The sequence below is a fragment of the Abrus precatorius genome, unplaced genomic scaffold (assembly GCF_003935025.1).
Source record: "Abrus precatorius isolate BTA unplaced genomic scaffold, Abrus_2018 Scaffold4, whole genome shotgun sequence".
NCBI classification, from domain to species: Eukaryota; Viridiplantae; Streptophyta; class Magnoliopsida; order Fabales; family Fabaceae; genus Abrus; species Abrus precatorius.
In genome coordinates, this window is record NW_020874384.1 from 20222902 (window position 1) to 20248867 (window position 25966).

Genomic DNA, 25966 nt, shown 5'->3' on the forward strand with positions numbered 1-25966 from the left:
CAAATTTTGGAAGGCAAATTGACTCTATTATCTTTATTTTCGGATCATCCTTTCATTGTCATGTGGTTGGTATTTCTTCTACATCTTATCCTTCATCTTATTCTAATTTCCTCTTTATCCGGACTACAAAATTATTTATTTGTATTGAAATTTTACACCTGCTATCCAATGTCAATGGAGAAAGCCACTAATTGGATTCGCATACCAAAAAAAAAAAATGATTTACGAATAGTTTATGAGGATTCATGATAAATAAATAAATTGATTTATGAGTAGTTGAAGTTCACATATCATCTACCCGTAGGGAATATATATAGACGGCCATTTATCAGTTTTTTTACTAAAATGGTGCATTCTAATATCCTATTGTTGGGAGGCACTTCCCCTTTAACTGATGTAACCCACCCATGCAGGCACATTCTAAAGAAGAACAATATGAAGAAGAACGTCGAAGCTCAAATTTTAAAGTCAAATATTGCTGCTGAAATTGTTGCTTCTGTTTTTCGATTATATCATTATTTGTTGGGTGCATTAACGAGTCAATTCTCAACTGAATTTGCCTCTCAGACAATACATTGGTTTGGGACTAGCGGAAATCACTTTATTATTAATCAGATAGTGTTTGTGTAGTGTACACTCTTCGCTTGTTTGCTTTCGTCATCGGCGTGGTCTCGTAGTCATTCATGCCACTACTGAGATATATTCAACATTTGCACGCTTCAGTGTTCAGACGATACCTATTACATTGGTGTGTAAATATATATTAAAAATTGTATCCCTACAAGAGTTCTAATGCATCTTCTCCTTACTGGTCATAAGCATTTTTTTTGTTACTCAACGACAGTAAGAATTAAAAAAAAAAAAAACTTTTAGAATGTGTCACACGAGCATGAAGTTTGGAAGGGCCCATGAGCTGAAAATTGTGGCCTTTGGTGGTGCGACAATTTGACATTAAAAAGAAGTCCCAATAACATGTTAACAACATGGCATCACAATCAATAATGTAAAAACTACAGAAGGAAGACGCGCCGGAAAAAGCCGCCTAGTCCTAGTGAATGGTTTTCACATTTTTTGATGAACAGAGTTATGTTAAAAAAATATGAATATACGAAATAAGATTGAATAATGAAGGTTGCAACACTGGACAGATGCCACTAAATTAAAGTAGACAATGATGGGCGAGAATTACGTCTGCTAACCTGCTGTTCAGCTTTTAATAAATCGTTGTCACAGCACAAATGATTAATTTGGTGTTCTAATGAGAAATTGTGAAACAAAATCATGAGGGGGCATTTCCACTCCCAAAACGAAGTAAGCTATGGTCGCTTTCATAATCTCAAATAAAAATAGAGTCCACACACACACTAATATCAGCTAGGCAATTGTTAGCCCCATAGAAATTTTATAAGACAAAAATTAAGAGATAAGAGATAGCGAACAATTTTGTCAGAAGTGGGATTTGAACCCACGCCCTCTCACGAGGACCAGAACTTGAGTCTGGCGCCTTAGACCACTCGGCCATCCTGACCTTATATCTAAGATTCCCTTCAATTATTACAGTTGTTTTGCCCATCAAATTTTAGAACTAAGCTTTTTGCATGACATTTTTATTCAAGATTTTATTACGTTAAAATAAAAATGCACGTAAATAAAAAAAATTGTATTTATCGGATTATTTTTTATACATGGTATTTAATATATTAAAATATAAATCTTTTAAAAAAATACAAAAATATAGAGTTTACAAATTGTCAATGATTTAGTATAGATATAAAGATTCAAAGATAAAATAACAAAAAGTTATAAAGTATCCAAAATTGTCAATGTTGATTTTTTAAAAAGATATTAAAAATTTTAAAAAGTCAAAACTTGTTAATGAAAATTTTTCTAAAAATAATTGAAAACATAAAGTACTAAAAAAAACTATTTACGATTTTTAAAATTTTTAAAATTTTCTTTTATATATATATATATTGAGTGGTGTCTATCACTATATAAATTAAAATATTTTGTAAATTTAATACAAAGGAAGGTTAAGCGATAGAAATAAAAAAAACTAAAAATTTAAATTGAAATATAATAAAAAAAAAAGAGAAATGTTAGAATATGAAAATAAACAAAAATACGTAATCCGTTATGGAAAAATAAATTTGGTGAGTTTAGTGACAAAGAATTAATTTTTTCTTAAATTTTGGGAATTCATATCTCGAGCCTGGGATTAGTTGTCTACATTTTCACAACCAACAACCAATATTTTTCAATAATATCTATTCCTTGGATACTGGATATATTTTATTTGATAATTGTGTCTTATTTTTGTTATTTTTAAAAAAATATAAAATAATCATGAATATCAAATGTTATGAATTTCTTTGCCAAAAGAAATATGATTGCTTTTTTTTGTCAAGTGGTCAATGTTTGATTTAAAGAAGAGTAGAGGATTGGACCAAAAACAAAACGAGAAGAGTAAAGGATTACGATTTTTTTACCAAAAACTGTTTGCGTTGTTCCATTTCTCTCTTTTTGGGCTTCCTCGGTTTCGGGCTTCCAACCTAAGCCCAAAATCTCATAATTGAATTAGATCCATTAGTTCTTATCAAGACATGAAAATGTTTGACACTACACACACATACAGATAACATTGCTCTTGAATCACCCTTGAGCCCAAGTATTTTCAATTTATTTTTTCTATTAAACACTAAGCTACTGTGGACCAACAAAAGTACCATTACGAGACGTTTGTTCTTTTATGTATTATTATATTTTAGAAGGGGTTCAACTCCTCAATTTAGCGTAAAGATACGAGTAAAATAAAAAAGTAAAAAATTTTAAATATAATATCTTTTAAAGATATCAAAGATATTATAATTTTAAAAAAACTCACAACAGTTGATTAACGTTTCATATTTTTTTTCAAATATCTTCTAATTTTATGTAGTTTTCATGCAAGTTCAATGAATCTGGCAGATCAACTATATACAGGTTTCTCTGAGAAAATTAGCTTAACTCGATAAATTTTGAAAAATCAAATTCAATTCTGATATTTTCCCGTAGTAAAAAAAAAGTTTAAAGGTTATTATTATTTATATCTTTGTCGTTGTAGAAGTGATGCCTTAGTAACAGTAGGTTTCACGCGTCGTGGGTCAGATTCGTGGACAGATGCAGGTGCGTGCACTTTAACAGCCTCAGTAAAAAAACCTTTAACCTGGTAACAATGCCCTGAATTGTGAATTGTGAATCCTCTTTTAAAAAAGTCTAAGAAAGTGTCAAAAACTTTTCCATGGCTTCTCAAAACGTTACAGATGCACGCCCCCAGATTGGGAAGTGGAAACCAAACCCAGGAGAAATGTTAAAAAGAGAAGCGACAACGAAACACCCTCCAATTCCTCCTTATTATACGTATCTATTACTTTCATGAACAAAAAAAACAAGGTAGGGCATCCTAATCTAAAGTTTCTAATAAACTTTGTATAACATGGCCCCAACCACCCAATTAATATTCACCTAATGATGCTACCAATTTGTGTGCAAAGGAAAGATAGTGCGCCAAATGATTCTTCATCAATCCACATTATGCTTCTAGATTCTACAAACGAATATTTGGAAACATTGGACACGTGACCATATCTTTCGCCTAAGTTTTAATAAAAATGATCAATTAAACCACCCTCAACATAGTGAATAACATTTTAATGAGAAAATTATAACTTATAACATTAAACTAATTTTATATTTAAATAAATTTAACGCAGAATCACACACACAAAGATATTTTGGTTTTGGTTATAGTCAAACATTGAAGAAGTGAAACGTCACTTATGAGCTTGCCAACAAGCATGCCCATGACTAAAGGTGAAAAACTTAAATTCTAGCATGGCCTACCGTCATTTTTATTTTATTTTATGTTATTTTAAAATTTTGAGTTTCTTTATTAACCTTTTTTTTTTTAAATCATGGTATTGACAAGATAAATAGACGACAAAGAAAAGGGTTTTAAAAAGGTCACGGGACAGTGAAGAGGAAGAGCAAGACAAGGCTATTGAGGAGGAGCCACGTAGTAAAAAGTGGTATAGGAAGACACGTGGAGCAAAGTGATTGGTTTTGAAGAAATGTGCGAGGTGAAGGACACGTAGGTGAACATTCGCACGACGAAGCATTGCAATAAAGGGAATTTGCAATAGCGTTCAGATCCACAACACTACACTCTCTCACTCTATGGCGATATCTGATGTGGTGGCGAGGAACCTGACCACAATCTACGTGGCGCTTATGGCGTGTCTTCAGGGCTATGGTCTTGTCTCTGGTCGAAGGTTTAGCAGCGGCTACGTTGTGATTGTGTCTGCCACCGTGGTGGTTCTCATCCTGGTGGCGACCCTGACGTGGGACGTCTCACGTAAAGCCACGTGTGCTTTCACCAGCGACCACGATGATAACCAAGAGGTGTGTAAGGGAGGAATCTGTTGGCACGGCGTTGCGCCGCGATCCCCTGCTTCTCAGGTCCGTTTTAGGCTTCCTCGCCAGCTTCCCTTAGCGCCTTTGTAATAAATTAATTGGTAAAAATAGAGAGAGAGAGAAAAAAAAAGAGAAATGAAAAGGACGGTTTAATTATTTTATTTTTCTTTCTTTTTTCTTATTCTTATTTTCCCCATTTGTAAGTTATACAAAATTCTTCTCTTGGGTTGTCTGTGTGTCTTGGGTCTGATTGAGAGTGGTATTTGTATATATAAATATATGCTTATGCGTATTCCTTGTAATATAATATGTTAAATGGATATGGGAACATTATGTGAATAAATAACAAAATGGGTACTTTTGTTTGATAGAAAAAAGTGTACTTTGGTTTCTGTATGATCTTTGAAATTCTAGGCTTTTGGCTTCGCTTACACGCAGAAAATGTAATGACAAAACGAGGAGGACTAAGGGTAGGGGTTGATTAAGGTATATGCCCTTTGCGGAAAGACGTATTATTTCAATGTTTTATCTTAATAAATGAGATGTTTTAAAAATTAATGATGAAAGATTGACCCAAAACTTACAATTGACTCGCTAGCGGTTGACACTGCATTGCAACCATTTGCACGCAATGGATATATATATATATATATATATATATATATATAGAGAGAGAGAGAGAGAGAGAGAGTTGACATGTAATTTGTGCATTGTTAGGTATTGAATTGGTCCGTGGCTGGGAGGAGTGGAGGACCATGCATCCTTATAGCGTTTTCGAATCATTTCAATTTTGTTCGTTAATAGTATTAAATAGATTGACTACAAAGTCCACTATGTAAGCTGGCAGGGCAGAATAACTCACTCGGTCCCTTTATTGTCCCGGTAAGCTGCCCCATTGCTTGGGTTCTTTCATACAACAATAAATAAGTCTTGTATTAAATTGGTATAAAATTCACTAGTAGGCATGGATGTAAATCGATACGAATGATAAGCTTCTCCTAAAAGCTATGGTGCAACAAATACATGAATTGAATTGAAATTGCTTATCCCCTTTATATGCAGCAACATCAAGAAAGGTCGCGCTCTATGCTACAATGAATCGATGGGAAATGAGAGAGAGAAATTTATATTATGAATATAATGAAAGTGTAAATGTCACTGATCATCAGTTAGCCATTTGAAAAGGACACCCAACTGATGCGAAAAACTCAATGTAAATTTCGAATATTTGGACAGCAGCATCGGACGATTTTTTATGACAAGAAAAACATTAACTAACACTAATTTGTTTTAGTTTATTTAAATTGGGTGCATAAATGAAAATTTAAATTTTAAGGGTAACATGACAAAGCCTACGCTGGCAAAAGTCATTGGAGAAAGAAAACAAAAGGCATAATAAAATAAAAGCATGATTAAAATAAGGCTGCGATGACCGGTAGCATAAGGAGACTTGCACCATAAATGCGGAGAATAAAAAATAAAAAGCTTCTATAGAATTAGGAAGGAAGTGTGAGCAGAAAAATTTGGAACAAGAACCTTTCTTAGTCGGTCACATATTTCTTTCTCTTTTTACAGGTTATTAACTTCAACAATGAAAACTAACTAAACAGTGGCAACGTACTAGTGCCACTGTGACAGCGAGAAACATCATACTATGCCTATAAATTTCTTTGACATATGAAAGAGAAATTACAGCTAGACGCACACAAGACTTTCTGTGCTTGTACTGCCTTTCTATGAAGCTACGGGAAAGGAAAAACAACGAAAGAAGAGAAAAGAAAAAAGAAGAATAAGAAAACCCAATTTCCCCCCGTTAACAATCAATCATTTGAATCATATTACATCCATCTTCCCCTGGCATTTATTGAGTTCTAGAACTTCTGTTACTAAAGGATGCCAGTGCACTGACCTAATCTTAAAGATCTTTTCGGGTAATAAAGCATCAATTGGAAAGGTGTGGTTATGAACATTTCAGAAGAGAGGTAAAATCATAAACTGGAAGCTACTTCCATGGAGGTTGCGGATGTTTGTAGCTAAATGGGTAGGATTCCCAACCACTGTCTGGTTCCTTTCTTTTCCCACCAACCCCAGAACTTGAGGGTTGCGTCATGGTTCTTACATGCTCCTCCCCAGTCCTTCCCCCAGGAAAGAAAAATTGCCTTGCTGCCAATGCATCTCTATTCCCACCTTCAATCATGAAGCCAGAGTTCAGGTCAAAGTTAGGACGTGAAGGTCCAAATCCATTCAAACCAAGTTGTGTACCAGTCACATTCATTATGATTGGTGGCTGAGAGTAAGATGAAAGGACAGTTGATGAAGATCCGCCAACTTGAGGAACAACTGGAGCTCCTCTTGAGTCCACTGTGTATGGAATTGTGCCACCTGACCCGTATATGGCTGACGAAAAAGACAATGCAGGTGCTGATGCAACTCCATTATACCCCAAAGCAGATGAATTGAAGGATACTGCCGGGGTTATCCCTATAACTCCACCTGGTCTAGAATTTGCGAGATCTATTGCAGCTTTAATAGCCTTGCCATTCGGCAAAGACACAGTTTGAGGAACACATTCTTTTTTACCAACTTCTACCTTGGCCCCCAAAATAGAGATAACAGGGGCATCGGATGATTTAGAATGCCCATGTGCATCAATAATATGAGAAGACTTACCAGGCCCCTGGTACACCAAATCAGTTTGAAGGCATGGCCTGTCATTCAAATCAATGTTTCTGACTGATGGTTGCATTGACGATGACGATGATGCTGGAGAGGGGCTCCAATAGCCATTTCTTCCAAGAAAGAGTTGTCCCTCCATCCTGTGACCTGAAGGTTGGGCGTCACCATCATCACCAATACTGTTCAAATCCAATTCAATCCTGCTTGATCTTTTAGGACTAAGTTCAACTGATGATTGCCCAGAAGGAAGGCCTGAAGATTCAGCAATAGGTTTTATTGTATCCTCTTCATCCTCAGCCACATTTAGATCAATATCAAGCCAATCCTGCCTCTGCTTGGAAGTGTCAGAGTTCTGATCAACAGGGAGATTTCTCTCATTGTCCCAATTTTTACGAGGTGATGCAGGTCGAAAGGCACTGGTGGCAGCTGATCCTTTCCATCCAAGCGTCCCCTCGAACTGCACAGGGACCCCAAGCAACCCTAGAGTTGGTGTAGGCATTGAAGCAGAGACAACAGGTATTGGAGTAGATGTAGTATTTACAGAAGCATCCATATCATCATCAGAACCAATTTCATTGAGATCAAAGGCGCAGAGACGTTTCTCTGAGTTATCTCCTGAATCTTGAGCTGCTTCAGTCACCTGCATGGACTTCACATCAGGCCTGCATTCAGGCTCAGCCTTGGTATTGTCTGACATACTCTCATGCCCGTCCTCAAAACATGCTCCAGTAGAGTTGCTTTGTCTGGAGGAAACCTCCTTGGGTGGAACAGGAGTGAGCTCTTCCTCTTTTCTTACAGAATCTGGGCTGCCTGGTTGCCTGATTCCACCTTCGGAGATTTTTTCTGAGGAGCTGCAGACTTCTCTCCTAACTTTGTGAGCAACTTCTAAAGCATCCACAATGCCACAGTCAAGTTCATTATCAGAAACTCTCTTGTCAATTATGTTAGGGCCTCTAAAATCTTCTTTTACAGGTTTACTAGAATCAGAACCTTTTGATGTATCCTCACCATCATTATAAACCCACTCCTTGCCTTCCTTTGATGCTCTGACATATTCTGTTTCAGATACAGACATGGCTAACACCTCACTCTTTTCCAAGTTACTGTCACTGACTGCTGTGATCTGCAAAGCATTAGGACAACAGTTGTCATCATTTTCTGCAGCTTTGCAAAGTTGTGTAATGCTAGTTACAGCTCTGATATCATCAGCAGCCCCAATCCCATCAGATGCAGGTGTCCTCAAACTACAAGTAGTAGTTATTTTATGACAAACATCATCCTCATTGTTTCCAACATTTTGCTCTAAAGCTTGTTGTTTCACATATTCTGGTGCCTTTATTACGCTAGCACCGATGGAAGCAGGCTCAGGCTCTAGCATAGATGACACAGATGGTGCTCCTGAATTTTCTGGAGCGCCATTATCATTTAACTCCTGCTTCTCCTTTTTGTCCATGTCACTTAACTGTACTGCATCCGGCTGTCCATCATTTGGAATAGGAAAGTTACAGGTTCGTACTGAAGTGGTCTCACCTGCACTGCATAAAGGAAATCCTTCGTGTATGGGAGCAACAACTTGAGCAGAGGAAAGAACATGGTTTGTGGATCCCTCTTTGATGTCTTCAGACTCCACACAGGCAGATGACTGGAGCACATTATCAGAACTCTGTATCGGGAAATTATCTGAGCTTCTCAATAGTGATTTATCGTTTCCAATTAGTCCTGATAAATGACCATTATCATTGCCAGCTTCATTCACAGCAGATGGATGGCCTTCCTCCCTGCCAATTTTGCCACTTGCATTGTCGACTTTAGCAAGCTCCACATCATGAGAATCAGTATCACCATTTCCACCTCCCTTCCAGCTGTCAAATAACACTCTGGCTCTATCCTGAACCCTAGCACTATGATGGTCAAGAAGATTGCTGACAGTGATGCGAATTCCAGATGAAATCGACTTCTCACTGTCTAGATGCAGCTTTTCAACTGCTCGTAGCATTGCAGTGATCGATTCTTCAATAAAACTGTCATTTGAATCAACCCCCAAATTTTGAGCATCCTTTAACCACATATTAATGAAGCAAAGTCCATCTAACTGAATAAAAAGATCAAGACAATCTTTATTCTCTGTAGCAGCAATAGTGCTTGCAACAGCAGCCCACTGCCTTGTTGCATCACCAGCATTTTTAACCTCACAATCTTTCTCGTTCTGCATTACAGAGACCAGCTCCTGCACCCGAGAAGGTGCGATGAGCCCATCTTTCATCTCGGTCAAGGTAAAGAAATCTTCCAGAGTCATACTGCTTCACATAATCTTTCTCAGAGCATTGAGGCCATCCTTTTGGCATGCAAGAACTTTCTCTCCCATTAAGAATCTCAATAAAATTTCTGGGAAAAAGTTCACAAACATGCACTGCAAAAACAATGACAAAGAAAATATTCATTTTAGGGGACAGTATTCAGATATTTCCACTTCCACACACAAGGTCATTAGAGGCAAATAGATTCCTACCAAGAAACAGATCACACACAAATCAAGCCCCAAGCTTACAGCAGCAATCAGGTATAACATCATTAAAAATAAGAAATGCACCTGACCTTTTCAGTCTTAAAGACTAAATTCTCAACTGACCAAATCATTTGACAGATTTTAGACCACTGTTACCATAAATAAATGAAAAAACATTTTTGCAGAATGTAGGATATATCATAACTGATGCACTTATAAAATACCCTTAATTAAAGTCTTCAACAGAATATCATTAGAAAAAGTTACAGAAAATCAATATAACATGAACATTTTGGTAGAGGAGACCGTGTCGACTTAGTTGTCAAGGGTTGGAATTGTGATAAGGTTATTTTAAGGACCTCTGTAAGCACTTATTATGCTTAGAGGCCTGCCCATTCCTGACCCTATGATGGTGCAGTCACCACTGAACCTAAATTTTCTTCTACCCTAAAAGAAAGATCGGAGAATAATGACCACTCTGCTATACTCTAAGGATTGATCTGGATTAAGAAAATGAACAAAGTTATCAATCTAGACCAACAAACCAGACTGTTTTGACAATTCATTCGGAATAAAAGAAGACTGTACAGAATAAGAGCTATCTTTAGAGGTATTGAGTTTCCGAGCCAAAAAATTAAGACAGCTCTATCATGCACAAAACACCGCACAAATTCAAGCATTTTGAACCATCATATACCTACACCGGCATTAATGCCTTTCTTTATCCCAAATAAAGAGATATCAACTTAGCTTTTATTAATTAATTAAGATTTACACAAGCTCGCAAATTTGCCATACAACAACCACAGTCAAGTGATTGGCTACCATGTGGAATATAGTAATTAATTAAAGAGAAAATTAAGATCAATGAAGATATCACTATCTAAAACATAAATAATCAACAGAGTAGAGTAACTTTTATTACTAATTTATAATGATATATGAAATTTAGCAGTTTAGACAAGAAAATGTAAGAATGCAGCAACTTCTAATTCAAATAATATATTACTAATAGAAAATTCTCATATGGCCATCAGTTAAAATATAGGAAATAATGCATTTGCATATCTATTAAGACAAAATCAAAAAACTTGGTTCTAGCTTAGCCCAAAACCACTCTAGTAAACAACTTCTTAATGATTCCATGTCACTGACTCACTCAATACAGGATTACCACAATCATTATAATTTTTTTATTTCTTCAAGAAAAAACAGCAGGTAGGATTTATCAATTTAAGGGCCAACTTGAAAGGAACTAACTTAAGCCAGAATAAACTGCCATCCGTGACATGCAGGAATACAAGCCAGAGGAAATTAAATGTAACGTCCACGATTTACAACTCTACTATGCCCAGTACTACCTTCACAAACAAATAATGCTTTTAAAACAAATGATGATTCGCTGCCACGCTTGTCGCTTTCTAAATTAATACAAAATGATAATTCACAGCTGCGTATCGCTTCCCAAATTAATGCATTAGATCAACTTCACAATTTATTATTATGGTAAATCATAACAGGAAGTGCACTGTATTCAATATTTTACAATATAAAACTTCAATTCATGTTTTCAAACTTTTCTTTCTCCCTTTTTCCTTCTCCTCCCGCATCAGCCCCTAACTCAGCCCCTTCCTTTTAGGAACAGTTTTAGAAAATGTTGGGCCGGGTAGAAATTCTGAGAAGCATTTTAAAACGATCAAGCAAGTCTGTCAGTTATTACTTACATGCTGCGGTTAGATTTAAGTCCTATGCTGATCATTGACAAAAAAAATAAAATAAATAAATAATACCAAACTCTAATAAGGTTACCAGTCAATTAGCCGGCTGGTTCGAAGTTACAGTATCAGTAAAACCAAATTGTAACTCTCCAATTTCGATCACCGAGCAGATACTACTCCATCCCTGAAACGACCAATTCAGAAATAAAATCAGAATCCCACACACAAAATGCAAGTAAATTAAATAAACAACACGGAAATTAATGATTAAAGAAAAACCCAGAGCAAGCACATAACTGAACATGAATCCTTAATTCTTAACAACAGTAGCTAATTTTTTTAATTAAAAAAAAGAGTCACAAACGCAACTACTACAAATAACCAAAACCCTAAAACTGGAAGGTTGATATAAGAAATAGAAAAACCCTAAAAAACTATTAAAAAAATAACAGAGCTCCTTAGCCAGAACAGAGATGTATCAAAATGAGAAACAAAAAAGAGGAATCAAAACTTAAAACACAGTTAATCACAATTAAAACTCGGACACATTCTAACAAAGGATAATGAATTAAGAGAAAAGAAAGAAAAAATTGAAAGCCAGAGATGGAAGGGAAGTGAAAGTATAGAATGGGAAGAGAAGAGTTAACCTGGTTGAGTGAAACGAAAACCCTAACTGAGGCTAAGCTTCAGAAGCTTTGGTGAATTGTAGAATGGTGTGAGGTTATGTGTGTGTGTGAGAGAGAGAGAGAAGGGTTAGAGTTGTTGTGGGTATAGTCTTAGTAAGTTCTTCTTGTGCTTGCGTTTGTGGTGCGTTGTGGGTATGTTTCTTTGTATAGTAGTTGAAAGCACAGTTGAAGGGAAGAGAGCAACAACGTTGGGATTTTTATTTGGTTTTTGTTTTGCAGATTTCTGAATTTTCTGGTCGACTTTAGTTCGTAGGTTGGGCATCAACACGTGCGACGCAAGACGCTGTTCCGAGTTAATGGGGCCACCCCCCACCACACCCCAACATTCATACTCTTCAATTTCAATCCCTTCTTCTGGGTTCCACTCCCATATCCATATCCATATCCATATCCATATCCGCTCCTCCTCCCTAACCCGACCCGATTTACTTTCTCTCTTAAGTAAGGAATGTAAATCAAATGCATTTCTTATCCAATTTATTACATATAATGATTATTCATTTGTTTTTTTATTATTTTATTTTATTCATTTAAGACATATAAAAATAAACTGTAATATAGAATTTCTATGAGGTAACAAGATAAGGTGTTAAATTCATCATTAATGACTTTAACAAAATATTGTATTCTTAACGCGGTAGAAAATTTTTCTTCTAAATTTAGAAAAAGAAATATACTTTAAAATTTTAGTAACAAATAAATAATTTATTTATGAAAAAAGAATACATGATAATATTATAAAATATCTTATTACTAGAAAAGCATCATGTTTTTATAATTATATAAACATGTGTATATAAAGAATATACGTTTAGCAAAAAAAAATATATATAAATTGCACTAAGTTATCATGAAATTACATGTCGGTATTCAATTGTATAAAAGTTAAACTAAAAACTAAAAAAATAACGAGTTTGCTAGAAATTTGTTGTACCGTGCAACTTTGTTTTCACTAAATAATTCAAGCTTTAAAGTTGGATTGAAACTCGTCTATTACTAAATATATATCCCTTTGCGTTTTAATTTTATGAAAAAAAATAAACTCAACAACGAATCACACGGTGTAAATTAGTTAATCAACGATTAATCACATGAATTATTAAAATGTTCTAAAGATGAACACAGTGAAAGAAAAAAAAGCTGAAATGCTAAGTTAAGTCCTCAATCTCCAATAGTTCATGAAACAGCTGAATGCATTTCTTTTTGTTGGTATTACCCTGCCCTTTCTCATTTTTACCCCGACAATTTATAATCCTAGCTACTCCAATGTCTGTCTCTCCTTTATTTGTTTTCTATTCTTATGGAGGATGAATATTTACATCTCACCAAATCTTAAATCGTAAGATTTTCATTGATATTTATTAGTGTAGTATTAATTAAATTACGACAATTGAATTATTATAATATGATTTATTTATTTCATTATATATTGATTTCCCATAAATATTTATCTTTGAATGTTTCCTGTTCATGCATAATGAAACTATATTCATTCCCCTCTTAAATATTCGGTCAAAATAAATTAAGTAAATTTACTCTCCCCGAATCCATATTTAATCTATGTTCAAATTAAAATTAATGAGACATTGACTGTGATATTTGAATTCAAATATTCTCTTTCTCTTTTATTGTCTTTTTCTCAAATTTTAAGATACTTAATCAATGACTCGGTAATCTCCAGGTAAAAATTTTGTTTGTGGAATCGATAAAAAAAAATGTATTTTTAATATTTACTTAATTAATAAAATTTTGGTTAAAAATAAAATAATAAATACACATAATTTGTTATTCTAGTATAAACATGAAATAAAATAATAAATTTTTACAATTTTTTTATGAATGCTATCAAACGGGCTTTAAAAATATGGATTAATATGAATTATTAATTTAGAAAATAGAAAAATTACTTGTTGTAAGGTCATATTTAGCAAATAAAATTGAAGATAGAAGAGTATAGATGTGCAAAAGAAGTTTTTTATTTTTTTTTCAACACCTGAATTTTGCATGGAAGCAAAATTTTCTAAAATAAAGCCTTAAAACAACTTGTTGTGAGTTTTATTCTCTATTTAATAAATATAATAATAGAATGCTTTTGAATAAATTTAACTAATCACAAAAAACACTTTTACGTGCTTCTTCCGTCCAAGGGAATTTGCAAGACAAGATATCATGCGAAAGTTATATCAATAAACGTAAAACATAACATAAAAAACAAAATTTATCTTATTGAAGTTAGACAAAGAGGGACTATATGTCTCGTGATTAGCCATTTATTAATTAATTGCGAGGGTAAAGAAAGGCCATAGAAGGACGCATTGCTGAAATATCTCCAACAACTAGGAGTTTGAGGATGTCTTGGTTCATTTGTCTCTTGTGCGGCTTTTATCTCAAGGATTATGTTCATATGAACAAGTTTTCGAAAAGAAGCAGAAAACAAAGGATATATAGACGTTGTCTAAGCTGAAAAGGAAACGTCCCCTTGATGTCTTTGTCATGGATTCTATGCATCACATCATGCTTCTGGTGCCAATTCACACCACAAGTTTAAGAAGGAAAAGTAATTATGTGAAGAATGCTTTAGGACGAGTATAATTTATTTTTATCCATAAATAAATGTACATGTTATTGTCTACCAGGTTCAATCTCTCTAACTTTATCTCTTGAGAAATTTGCTCAGTTTTTAATAAAAGGGCATGCTACTTAGTTATTGTCTAGAAGGTTAAAATATTAACTTGGATTCTAATGGAATTTATTTAGTATAATAATCCAGATTCTGAATCAATTATTTTGAGTCCCTAACATTGACAGCTGAAGGAAACGTGTTCAGCATGAACCACTGCAAATAAAGCTTTGATGAGACAATTTGTGCCTTTTCTAATGTCTCTTTCAGTAATTACACAACTATTGCTTTGTCTCCTTGTGTTTCGCTCGCAACTCGCAAGTTCCAGTGGATTATACAATGAATTTTGCAACATACTTCCAGAACAGTATTGTTACACCTCATTTTTCATTTTTAAAACAGCTGAAGTTGTTCAATTGATATATATCTTCAAATTTTCTTAAGTAAAGACTCGAATTCAAATCGTGTGTATAATAAAAAGAATATTTATTGAAAGAAGTAGTTCGATCATGATGTAAAAACTCTCAACACAAAGAAAAGATACAGACTACAAAATTTAGCTTGCAAGTCAAAACGCACAATTACAAATAATTAAATATTAATGAAAAGTATTGGATTTAAATATCATCTCGGCCATACATTTACAGGATTAGACTAGTTGCGCTAGTTTGGGTTTTCATTGGGTCTGGGCCTTTTTCTTAGTTTCCTCTAGCCCAAATAAAAAAGAACATTTACGATCTAAGGTCGGCGCCAGCTTTTGGTTTAATAGGTGATTTTGTTATCGGCCTACGTCAGGCTTACAAGCAGACCCAAAAATTGCTTACAAAAACTATTGGCTTATTTGACAAAAATAATGTTTTACAGTGGATGAACAAATCATTCAAGTACTCGTTGACCGTGTATATATATATATAGTACTCGATCCAAAAGAAAATGATTCAAGTGCTTGTATAAGCTTCTGGCTAAAAATAAAAAATAAAAACTTGTATAAGATCGACCAAAACAAAAGTTCTTGTATACCAATTGATCCCACCGCAAATAGAAAAAAAAAAAAAAAAAAATCTTCTATAAGAATTTTCTGGTAACTGTACCCAAAAAAAAGTATAAAAAATTGTTTTTTAAATATAGTTTCAAATCCCACAAACATAAGTTTTCATAAATAAGCTATTTGTTCGCAAAAAATATAGATAATAAATAATGTGAATCAGGCTTTTTCATGTAAATATTTTTTAGAAAACAAATGATCAAAATATAATTTTTTTAAAACTAATTCTCTTACTGTTTTTTGCCACGTATCATAAATTTTTTCATCATAATTAGTGAAATTTTTATATTTTTAATTTTAAAAATAAATTTTATTACAAAAATTGTGAAACTTATAAAATTTTAACATGTTTGTTAAATAAAAAAGTGTTTTTCTTACTCACATGCCAAGTGTTAAATGACAAGACAAGAAATAATAACTTTTCTCAATTTTCTGAAAAAAATGTCTGGAGAATTGCAACAAAATCCATACGTCTACCCAGCAAATTTCGCAATCTTCCCGGCGGCAAAATTTAACTTTTTTAAATATTAAGTTTCACATCACAACTATGAAACTTAAAATGATTTGAGGGTTATTAAAATTTTATAAGTTTTGTATTTTTTTTAGCAAAATTTATTTTTAAAAATAAATAAATAAAGTTTTTGCTAATTATAATGACAAAAAGTTAGTTTTAAAAAACAGAAATTTAGATAAAAAAAAAGTTAAATTTTTGCTAAATAAATAAAATTTTTGCTAATTAAACAGAAAAATAGTTTTAAAAAAGTTATATTTTCATAATTTATTTGAAAAAAAATAATATTTAGATAAAAAAAAAGAAGCCCGTGAACGCATAAGAGAACGAAAGTGAACGCGGATGCATGAGTAATTATGATTCCATGTTGAAAGGGAGAAATGAAATATATGGCAAAACAATGATACTCATTTATTTAGGACGTATATATTCATACACAATTTGTACATTTTTCCTGTGGAGTGCAACTGAAAAATAACTATTTACCAGCAAACAACTATGTTGTTAACTTTCACAAAAAAACTTGAGAACGGTAACCAGCGAACTCAAATTAACCAACTACAAGGCAGAAGGTACGTTCCAAAATGGCAAATCAACACACTGCACAAAAAAAAGTTCAGTGGCTATCCCTTCCGAAGATTCAACGGCTAAGCTATAGATGAAGATTGCTTTTTCTCCCTTGCAACATGTGGAGCAAAGAGATCCTTCCCTTCGATCTTATAGGATCATGTGCGGCTAACTTCCTTGTGCTCCTATTTCCCTGCAAACCAGACACTTGTGTTCACTACTAATTCACTATCCTTTGTCAAATTTAACATAATAGTACAGCATTAAACATAAAAAACAAGAAATATATTTAGCTATTGAAGCGTAGGAAGACGTGTGATTTCGTGCAGGTGAGCTCCATTTGAACTGCACCAATCAAAATTTAAACATTAAATTTGATACACTACCTTTATTTTCTCGGATTCGTTGCAAAGATCAAAGGCACTCAAGTCCCTTGATAACATGGATGAGGAAGGCATAAGTGTCCTGATTTCAACAACCACAAACATAAAAATTGCTATCAGTAAATTTAAAGGAAAAACTGTACGGGGACTAGGTTAGACACCGCTTCAATACTTTTCTACTATACGTAAACCACGAACCTTTTTGGCTTAGCAGGTTTGCGAGAGTCATTGATACCTATCTCGTCACGTGAATCACTCACAAGGTTATGGGTTTCAGTAGATAAAACATCTTTGAGCGACAAAGGATGCAAAATGTCATCTTTTGTCAATGACGAAGAGACGAACGAGTTCTGAAAGGTAAACCAAACAATAGGAGAGATGTAATAAATTTCTTGTAACCTTAGCTTAGTAAGTCAATATGACAGCAGTTATTTTATGCAGCATTTGTCCATATCTTCAATGACTATTTGACTTACTTTTATAATTATATGGTAGAAATCTCTTACTGGATCTACGGTTATAAACAATTGCTCAATTTCATCTCTAAAACTACCAAAGGGGGATCATTTTAGTCTATATCTTAGTAATTTCAAGGACTAAAATGACTATCATTTGGTATTATCAAGTAAAATGACAAGTTGAACAATTGCAACATCAATATTTATTTTCTCTCTTTGCTAGAGATAAATATATAAAATCATTTATGAAGCTGTAATTAATAATTTAAGCTTTTAGAATCGGTAGTTATAAACATGGAAACCAAACCTGTGACCCACTGATTAGGTGTTTTAACCTTGTCGAATTCGAGCATAAGGTTTAAGATTTATTAAGAAAAGATCGTCAAATTCCGATCCTTCAGATTTCTGAACAGTTGGTTAACATAATGCTTTATATCTTTTAATCCTAAATTATCTTAAATCACCTTCTATGTATCAATTAAAGAAATACAACAAACAGCATGTGTAAACTAACAAATGGAAATTCAACTCACAATTGGCATCTCGCTCTCAGCCTCAACCTCCAAAGGATTATGATGTGTTTGTTTTGACGAGGATGCCAAAATTTTCCTACATTACACCGAGCAGGAATTAAGGAATAAGCATATTTGTTCAAGGCCAAGAAAAACAAGCAAAAATCGCACATGAAAGATTATCAGTACAAAACTAACCTCTCAGGCTTCTCAGAATCCAACTCTGTACAGGAAGGACTGAGCATAGGCTCTTCGTCTGACTGGTCAAGTCTAGGCTCAGATGATGACTGAAATGTTCCCTGCAAAGAATGGACGACCAAATATCTAACATAGTAAAATAGCAAATATTTTGAAGAAAAAAACTAGGAGAACCACTTCTAACGAAACAAGACAATAAACTCAAAACCAAGTAATAACTATGCCCAAGAAGTTGTTAAGGAAACAGGTAAGCCAACACAGGATCAAGTTAACTTAGCTTGCCAGTTGCTGAGTTTATTTCATGTTGTCTGGATTCCCAGAACTACATACACACTCATTTTGAAGCTTAATTTTTCTTTAACTGGCAAGATCTGAACTCAATTAAGGTACAATTTATCCTTCAATGAAACAAGTACAAGCAAATTGACTTGTATAGACATTAACATACGGAAATTCAACTTACACTTGGTATCATGCTCACACTCCCAACCTCCAAAGTATTGTGATCCTCGTGTTTTGACAAGGAGGTTGAAACTTCGCTATATTATTGTTACAAGGAAGAGTTAGGAGCAGGTATATTAGTTCAAATCCAAGAAAAACAAGCATGAGCACATGCAAAAGATCATTCTTCATAATACTAACCTATCTGATTTTTCAGAATCTAACTGTGTAGAGGAAGTACCAAGTGTAGGCTGTTCATCTGACTGGTCAGGTCTAGGCTCAAGCAATTTCTGTGTATGAAATGATTCCTAGATAGAATGGAAATGGATCACCAAATAACATTTAATAATATTGAAAGCTGAAGCTCATATATTTTCAGGACAGAATTGGAGTGAACTTTCCCATGACATACACACACAAAGCATAGTTAAGTTAATTTACACATTAGATGGGAAGCCTCTAGTGGTATAACTCTTATTTTGATCTGCTGATGCCTAACTTACCCACTAATATGACATTAAATCCAAAACCCATCAATAACTATATGTTAGAGGAAAGTGGTAGTTGGGGGAACAGGTTGATTAGCCAATTAATACGCTCAAGCTAATTTGGCTAACCACTACTTGAACACTCACAATCTCAAAGGTGGTTAATTATTGAACAAGCAAGATCCAAACTCAATGGAGACATCTTTCTCCTTCAATGAATTAAATCAAGCAAACTGACTCGTGCACATTAAACAAATTAAAAGGTCAACTCACACTTGGTATCTTGCTCCCAGCATCAACCTCCAAATCATTATGATGTTCAGGTTTTGATGAAGCCAAAACTTCCCTATATTGTTGCACCAAGCAGGAATTTACAACAAGCACATTAGTTCAAATTCAATAAAGACAAGCAGGAACCACATGTGAAGATCATTAGTCATAAGACTAACCTGTCTAAGTTTTCAGAATCTAACTTAGTAGCAAGCATGGGTTCCTCTTCATCCGACTGGTTAACTCTAAGCTCAGATGATGAATGTGCATGAAATTTTTCCTGGAAAGAACAGATAACCAAGTAACATACATATAACAATGCAATCTGATGCTCACATATATGGGGAAAGAAAGAGTACTGGTGCTTGAATAATTTCTTATGAAACATGCCAGAAAGCACAGTTTTGTCAGTTCATACTTTAGACAGGGTGGTTTTGGGAGTATCACTGTTTTATTTTAATCTATTAAAGCCTAATTTTACCTACTAGGAAGACATAAACCTAAAACCAGCAATAACTACCTGTCAGAGGAAAGTGGAAGTTAGCAAAACAGGTTGGCCAATTAACAGGTTCAAGCTTACTTAGTTGGCCACTTGTTGATATTATTTCATGTCAACATGATTTACTCAACATAAACAGTCATTCTCAAGCTTAATTTATTATTCAACTGCCATGGTCTGAACTCAATTAGGGCTAGATCTCTCCTGGAATGAACCAACAAGTTCGGGCAGATTGACATATGCACCAACCTATCCAATGTTACCAAATCCTAAGACCAGAGATTCATCGTCGTAGGAAAGTCAAAAAAACAACTAATTGCTTGAGCCAACAGCCTCATATTCCTAATGCCCAATTAATTATTTGATATAATGACCATTAATTCCCCATGGAATGTCAGTTCTTCATGAAAACTTAAATAATCATTAGACAAGAAAGCAGGAATCTAGTAAAACAGTACTCAACCTCTTGCTTCCAGTTATTGGGTTGATCAACATCCACTGACGAACAATATACTGGTTCTGTTTTTACTTTTCCTCCTTTGCAGCAAGTACAACAGGCCTTAAACTCATTGAACTGTCTTTCCAGCTCCAAGAATTTTTTCTTTTCAAATCCAATGCTTTCTTTGCGACTTTCTATTTCCATTTCTGCAACCTGATTATGAATAGAGTAAAATATTAAGCACAGATAATTGGATTATCTACACACATCATTGTTAGAGCACCCAGATGCATGAGATTGATAATTTCAGCAGACAAACTTTTTCTTTTCTTATTACCTTCAGTTTGGAATTATATTGCTTCAAAACATTCCATATAACTTTAGCAAAATTCTGCATAATAATATGGCTTCTCTCAGTCTGGAGCTGGCTATCACACTCTGACTTGAAAGAGACAGAACTATTAGCACCCAATTTGCAGATTGTTGAAGCGTCTGTACAAAACCAAAGTCAGGATGATAGTTATAGGTCCAAGGGACTGAACTTTAAGAATAATACAAGAATTGCCTAGCATTAGAATACAAAAATTAAATTCACAATGGGACACACAATGTTGAACACTTGTTACTCCCTCATGAAGGTCCAATGTTCAATTGGGATCTATGGGAAGAGAATATGCTATCCCTTATTGTGTACCATCCTGTTGTTGGTTGGGTTGGGGGGATAAATTTAACACAATTTTTAAATGTCCTCTTACCCTCCTTAAAAGAATTCCTTTCTTCAACATTCTTTTCATCATTCTGAAGACAAACAAAGAAAATATAATGGATTAATAAGTAATCTTGAAAGATCAATGACAACATAACGTTTGTGCTATTTGTGCACCATTTCTTTTATTTATGCTTTAGCATATCCACAATAGAAAATGTGTACAAAATATTTAAATGCAATTTTAGGCAAGCAAGGAAGTAGAAGAAAACCTGCTCGGTATGTTCACTAACAAGTCTCATTTTCTTTAAATGTTCTGATAAAGGTGACAGTTTTGCATTATCCATTATGGATAAAGTTTGATAATGCCTTTTTCTGGGAACCATGTTTGATGTTTCAACTTCATTATACCTAGCAAAAATGAACAGAGATACTTAGAAACCAATCAGAGGTAAATATAAAAGTCAAGTGAGATCATCCGACACAAATGACAATATTCACTTGATTTGCATGTAAGGAGAAGCTTGTCTCAATAAGTAAGAAGTATCAAGGTAATCTTCCTCTCCTGACTTTGCTGTTAAAATCTATGAACACAACAATAAATAAAAGTTAATAATAGGAATGGATAAGATTGATGAGCATGAAATGAAAAAAAAAACCAAATTTATATCAGAAAAGCATTATTCTCATTAAAAGAGAACCACCATATAGCTAAGTTTAATTGTGATCAGCAAGGAGAAAACAAAGTTTGAAAGTAATATCTACATACCAAGGTCATGCGCTTCTTGCCCTCCAGATAATCTCGCAGGTACCTGGTTAACTGCAGCAGTGATCAACAAAGTCAAATCTGTTAAGCTGTAACCCTTCCCCATTTCATTGTCAATAAGATATTCCTAAGCAGAGAAAACAAATAAGCTTTTAGCTTATGTTTGTTGATACATTAGTCATCAAGAAAGAGATAGTAACAAATATCACTACAAAAGCTCATCAAGATGCAATAAAACAATGAATTATTAAAAACATCACCATTGAGTTCTGGAAGTGCTTCTGCAATGGCTTCTTGGGGTTTTTTTGATGCTCCAATAATGACTGAAATCAACAAATTCATACATAATATGAGGCAAAGGAAAGGCAGAACTGCAGAAGAAAAAAATATATTAAAAGTTCACAAATAACCGTAGAAGTGGTAAAAATTAATAAAATTCTAGCTACCAAAAGTCCAATAATTTGGGTTCAAAATTTGAAGTGTAGGCTACATACTCTTAAGCATAAGCCAAACACCATTAAGGTGTTGTTGATAAAATTGCTTTCAAGCAATCTTGTCCCCTACAATATCACAAAAGGGAAAAACCAGTAGTTAAGATGAAGATAAAAGCAAAACATTTTCAATAACCAAACATTATCCCTCTAGGTTGGTCTACAGCATGAATCGACCAACCTTAAGTATAGAAATTGTAGCCAAACTTGCAAATGAGGTTAAAGAAATGATGTCACCCCAATTATCTGAAGTTTGTATATTATTCTCTTATAGTTAAGATTATTAAGAAGGTTTACATTTTTTATTATATATTTATCCAGACACCAGAGAATTTTACTCTATAACTAGTAAAGGGTTATATTTTTAAGACTTTGAAGCATAATCAACAAACATCAAGAATAATGTCTGATTTAAGCCTAAAATCAATGTTCACACTATAAGCAGGTCCATATATTTGTCCAAGCTTTTTAGCTACACAAGATGAATATATCTTTTCTATAAAAGACAACAAAGAGGGTAAATGATAAGACATTTATGAGATTTAGATCATATCCTAAAGTTCAGCGTCACACTGCTAAAATCAAACCTATGTATAAAATGCTCATAACATATGAAAAAAATGTAATGGACCTGATTCCCTGTTCTTTTTTCTCTTTCAGCTCCAGCAAAGTCAACGATAGTCAAAACAGCACCATTTGACTTAGGATTGACCACTCCTTTACATTTTTGGGGAACATCACATATGTTAATGATGCATTGCGATCGGCTGCAAGTACCAAATAAACAACTCAAACGTTAATAATCATAAAATGATTGGTTGTATAAACTTAAAGCTGCTGAAAAGTTCTATATAATCATATAATGAATAGTTGTATAATCATAAACTTGTGATCCTTCCAACAAAAACTTAAATGGAATGGCAATTACTTCCTGAGATTTATTCATGGTCAATATTTTTCTTTTCTTTTGGTTTTTGATGAAACCAAATACAATATAACATCCTAAAACAGCACCGGTCAAAATTTGGCAGAAAATTTAGACCTTCTTCTACTCACTAAACCCACTGAATATTACAAACAACCTCTGCCTATTATCAAAACATTTGGCATTCCACACAAAATAAAACACCTAGCAAACAACAAAGCCGTTTGTTTTTTAGTGAAGTATGTAACATTTATAAAATTCCCATCTTAATCCTACCTGGACTGACTGTTAGTGTTTGTCATCGCAGTCGCACGCTTTAGCACTGCCTGTGCTATTAAGGATTCTGTCTGCTCAACATTAGAGATAAGAACCTGTTCACACAAATACAAGAATTATGAAAACATCACTAACCATATTATCCACATCTGCGCAAATAAACAAATGTAACTACAAACCTCTTTCAGTCCTTTCACAGTTGATTGCTGCATGCTTAGTTCACCACCATCCGGTAATAAATCAAACACTTTCTCTGCTTTACTCCGTTCAGAATAAATCTCAAATATCGACATGTAAAAGGACCTGCGACTTGCACCACAGGACAAAATTGGCATTTTAGTTAAACATAAAAAAAGTTCAAGCATAGCTGCATATGATTATCCAAAACTTGTCGATGTGGCTGTGCTGTCATGTTTGTGTTGTCGCATTTTCTAATAGCCAAAACTAAGATAAAGTATATCAGATAATTCTGCTATTGTTTTCTAAGTACAATTATAGCTTTAGCTCAGTAACCTGCATAATAAATGTCAGATTAACAAAGTAAAACTTTGAATTTGATAAGAGAACAACGCCAAAAGTGCTTACTGCACTTAAGTTTTCTTCAATACAAACTACATAAAGCTTAAATTTCTTACACTCAAAATGTCACTTTTGGTCATCAAAACATAACCAAGTACAACGCATACTAAGTACTAACCGAAGACTGAACCCTTGTGCAGCTTAACCTACAGCTTATATATTTATTTGGAATTAAAGCACAAGAATACCTGGATTCTTGTTTGGCATCTGGCTCAGTCTCCTTGAAAATATGGCGTAGTATAAGAGGTACCATTCCAGGATCCCTTGCGCATCCAAACACTGTATGAGTCTTCCCTGACCCACTGGGCCCAAGTGCAGCAAACATTCCACTCCTACCCTTCAGAAACTCCTCCACCATAGGTTTCACCATTCTCTCATACACTTGAAACTATAATTTACATCACATTATCATTGTTAACTAATGAAAACCGCCAACAACGAGAAACTAAGAAACGAGAGAATACCGTTATCAATTTATCGTTACCTGGGAAGAATCGGAAGAAAAAACGTGTGAGAAGCCTCCATAAGTCTCTGATTTTATTCGCTTCGACTCTTGCAAGCTCAAAGCGGTTGATAATGTCACCGACTGTGAATCGTTGACCAATATGCACGTGCCGGAGCTCTTTTTCTTCGAAATTTTAGTCCCTGCGGCTGTGTTCTTCTTGATTGGGTTCTGAGGCCACGCGCTTTTGGTTCTCACGCGCGGTGCTTGAATAGGCGAGGATGGGAGGGGTCGGATTCTGAGGAAAACCTTTAAGTTTTGGTTATCCAATTTTGGGAGAGACGTTGACTTGCTCTCTGGTGTTTGTGCAGACAAAACGTCGTCGTGGGGGAATGGCGGGATTTCACGTAAGTCGAAGCTTTGCGGAGTCGTTTTGGGAGTGGCGCGAGCTCTTCGGTGAGGGTTCCGACGAACGGTGGCGGTGGTAGGGCACGGCGGGGAAGTGTTGGGGTCCATTGTCTCCGTCCGGTGAACTCGAAAGAGCGGAAGTTTGGGATTTCAAAACACCGATCGTTCGTCAATTTACTAAAAAGACAAAAAAAACACGTGGCGTTTGAAATTTTGGCGCCTTGTGTAAATGTTATGATGTTTCGATTTTTTAAGGCCCATTCATCCTAAAAAAATGGCAAGTCCCGTTCCTTCGCTTTTATTTTGCATCTTCTTGACTGATAAAGAAAATGACGAAATGTAATAACAATAATAAAAAATAAATAAACAGGCAATTGGAGAAATGGTACTATCACGAAGCATTAACAGATATCAGCATGTTTGGTTTAGAATTTTCTTGTCAAAAAGTTTACAAGATAAAAACTTTGCTTTCCAATGTATATTTCTCAAAAGAATTTTGAAATTACTTTCATGATATACCTTTGTGTTAAAAATGGGATCTTCAGTCTATTTTTACTTAATAAAACGATTCACCTAAATGAAAATAAAAAAGTAATAAAATATTATACAAAATTTATCTAAAAAAAATACAATTTGTATAAACAAAATTATTGTTTTGTCTATTTTATTTGAACTAAACTATTTTTGTTTAAGTAAAAAAAAAAATCATAGTTCTTACAATTTATCTATCAATCGCGGCACACATCATTAGGTTGTTTCAAATAGTTTATTAAAAAAAATACATGAGCTTGTAAAAAACCTTTTTTAAGAAAATTAATTGATTTTGATATTTTTATTTAAATTATTTTAATAAATTTACAGCACAAGTCTTTACATAATTGGAATTTATCTAAATATTTAATTA

The 25966-nt window shown here is 34.1% G+C and overlaps 3 protein-coding genes and 1 non-coding gene across 6 annotated transcripts; 1 reads left to right on the plus strand and 3 right to left on the minus strand.

The window, feature by feature from the left end:
• Positions 1–1444: 1444 nt before the first annotated feature.
• Positions 1445–1528, minus strand: TRNAL-CAA. Its single transcript has one exon. It is a non-coding gene; the product is annotated as a tRNA-Leu (tRNA).
• Positions 1529–4204: 2676 nt separating this feature from the next.
• On the plus strand, positions 4205–4596 carry LOC113865982. Its single transcript, XM_027500828.1, has one exon. The coding sequence runs from the start codon at positions 4216–4218 to the stop codon at positions 4540–4542; it is 327 nt and encodes a 108-aa protein (XP_027356629.1). The 5' UTR covers positions 4205–4215; the 3' UTR covers positions 4543–4596.
• A 1328-nt stretch (positions 4597–5924) lies between these two features.
• On the minus strand, positions 5925–12381 carry LOC113864792. 3 transcript variants are annotated; one of them, XM_027498903.1, is made up of 3 exons: positions 12000–12381; positions 11444–11536; positions 5925–9538 (listed from the first exon to the last, which is right to left on the minus strand). In XM_027498903.1, the coding sequence occupies exon 3, from the start codon at positions 9422–9424 to the stop codon at positions 6455–6457; it is 2970 nt and encodes a 989-aa protein (XP_027354704.1). In that variant the 5' UTR covers positions 9425–9538; positions 11444–11536; positions 12000–12381; the 3' UTR covers positions 5925–6454. The 3 variants fall into 3 exon arrangements, with proteins under 3 accessions (XP_027354704.1, XP_027354706.1, XP_027354705.1); XM_027498905.1 differs by having other exon boundaries at positions 11430–11536; positions 12000–12334; XM_027498904.1 differs by lacking the exon at positions 11444–11536 and having other exon boundaries at positions 12000–12334.
• Positions 12382–16607: 4226 nt separating this feature from the next.
• On the minus strand, positions 16608–25330 carry LOC113864731 (kinesin-like protein KIN-6). The gene is made up of 22 exons (XM_027498790.1): positions 24697–25330; positions 24401–24600; positions 23813–23936; positions 23634–23728; positions 23064–23199; positions 22436–22501; positions 22202–22264; positions 21945–21995; positions 21677–21759; positions 21448–21586; positions 21225–21267; positions 20807–20961; positions 20494–20682; positions 19711–19811; positions 19535–19607; positions 18975–19081; positions 18796–18871; positions 18333–18433; positions 18156–18231; positions 17363–17514; positions 17168–17246; positions 16608–16974 (listed from the first exon to the last, which is right to left on the minus strand). Exons 1-22 carry the CDS (start codon positions 25168–25170, stop codon positions 16867–16869), a joined length of 2691 nt encoding a protein of 896 aa, XP_027354591.1. The 5' UTR covers positions 25171–25330; the 3' UTR covers positions 16608–16866.
• Between the last annotated feature and the right edge of the window lie 636 nt (positions 25331–25966).

What these genes read in the sequence shown, in the direction of transcription:
- LOC113864792 (XM_027498903.1), bottom strand. Translation starts at nt 9,424, where the DNA reads ATGACTCTGGAAGATTTCTTTACCTTGACCGAGATGAAAGATGGGCTC.
- LOC113864731 (XM_027498790.1), bottom strand. Translation starts at nt 25,170, where the DNA reads ATGGACCCCAACACTTCCCCGCCGTGCCCTACCACCGCCACCGTTCGT. An exon ending in TCTCCTTACATGCAAATCAA is followed by an intron (nt 21,587 to 21,676) that starts GTGAATATTGTC and finishes CATTTTTGCTAG; the next exon opens with GTATAATGAAGTTGAAACAT. An exon ending in TTAGTGAACATACCGAGCAG is followed by an intron (nt 21,268 to 21,447) that starts GTTTTCTTCTAC and finishes GTTTGTCTTCAG; the next exon opens with AATGATGAAAAGAATGTTGA.
- LOC113865982 (XM_027500828.1), top strand. Translation starts at nt 4,216, where the DNA reads ATGGCGATATCTGATGTGGTGGCGAGGAACCTGACCACAATCTACGTG.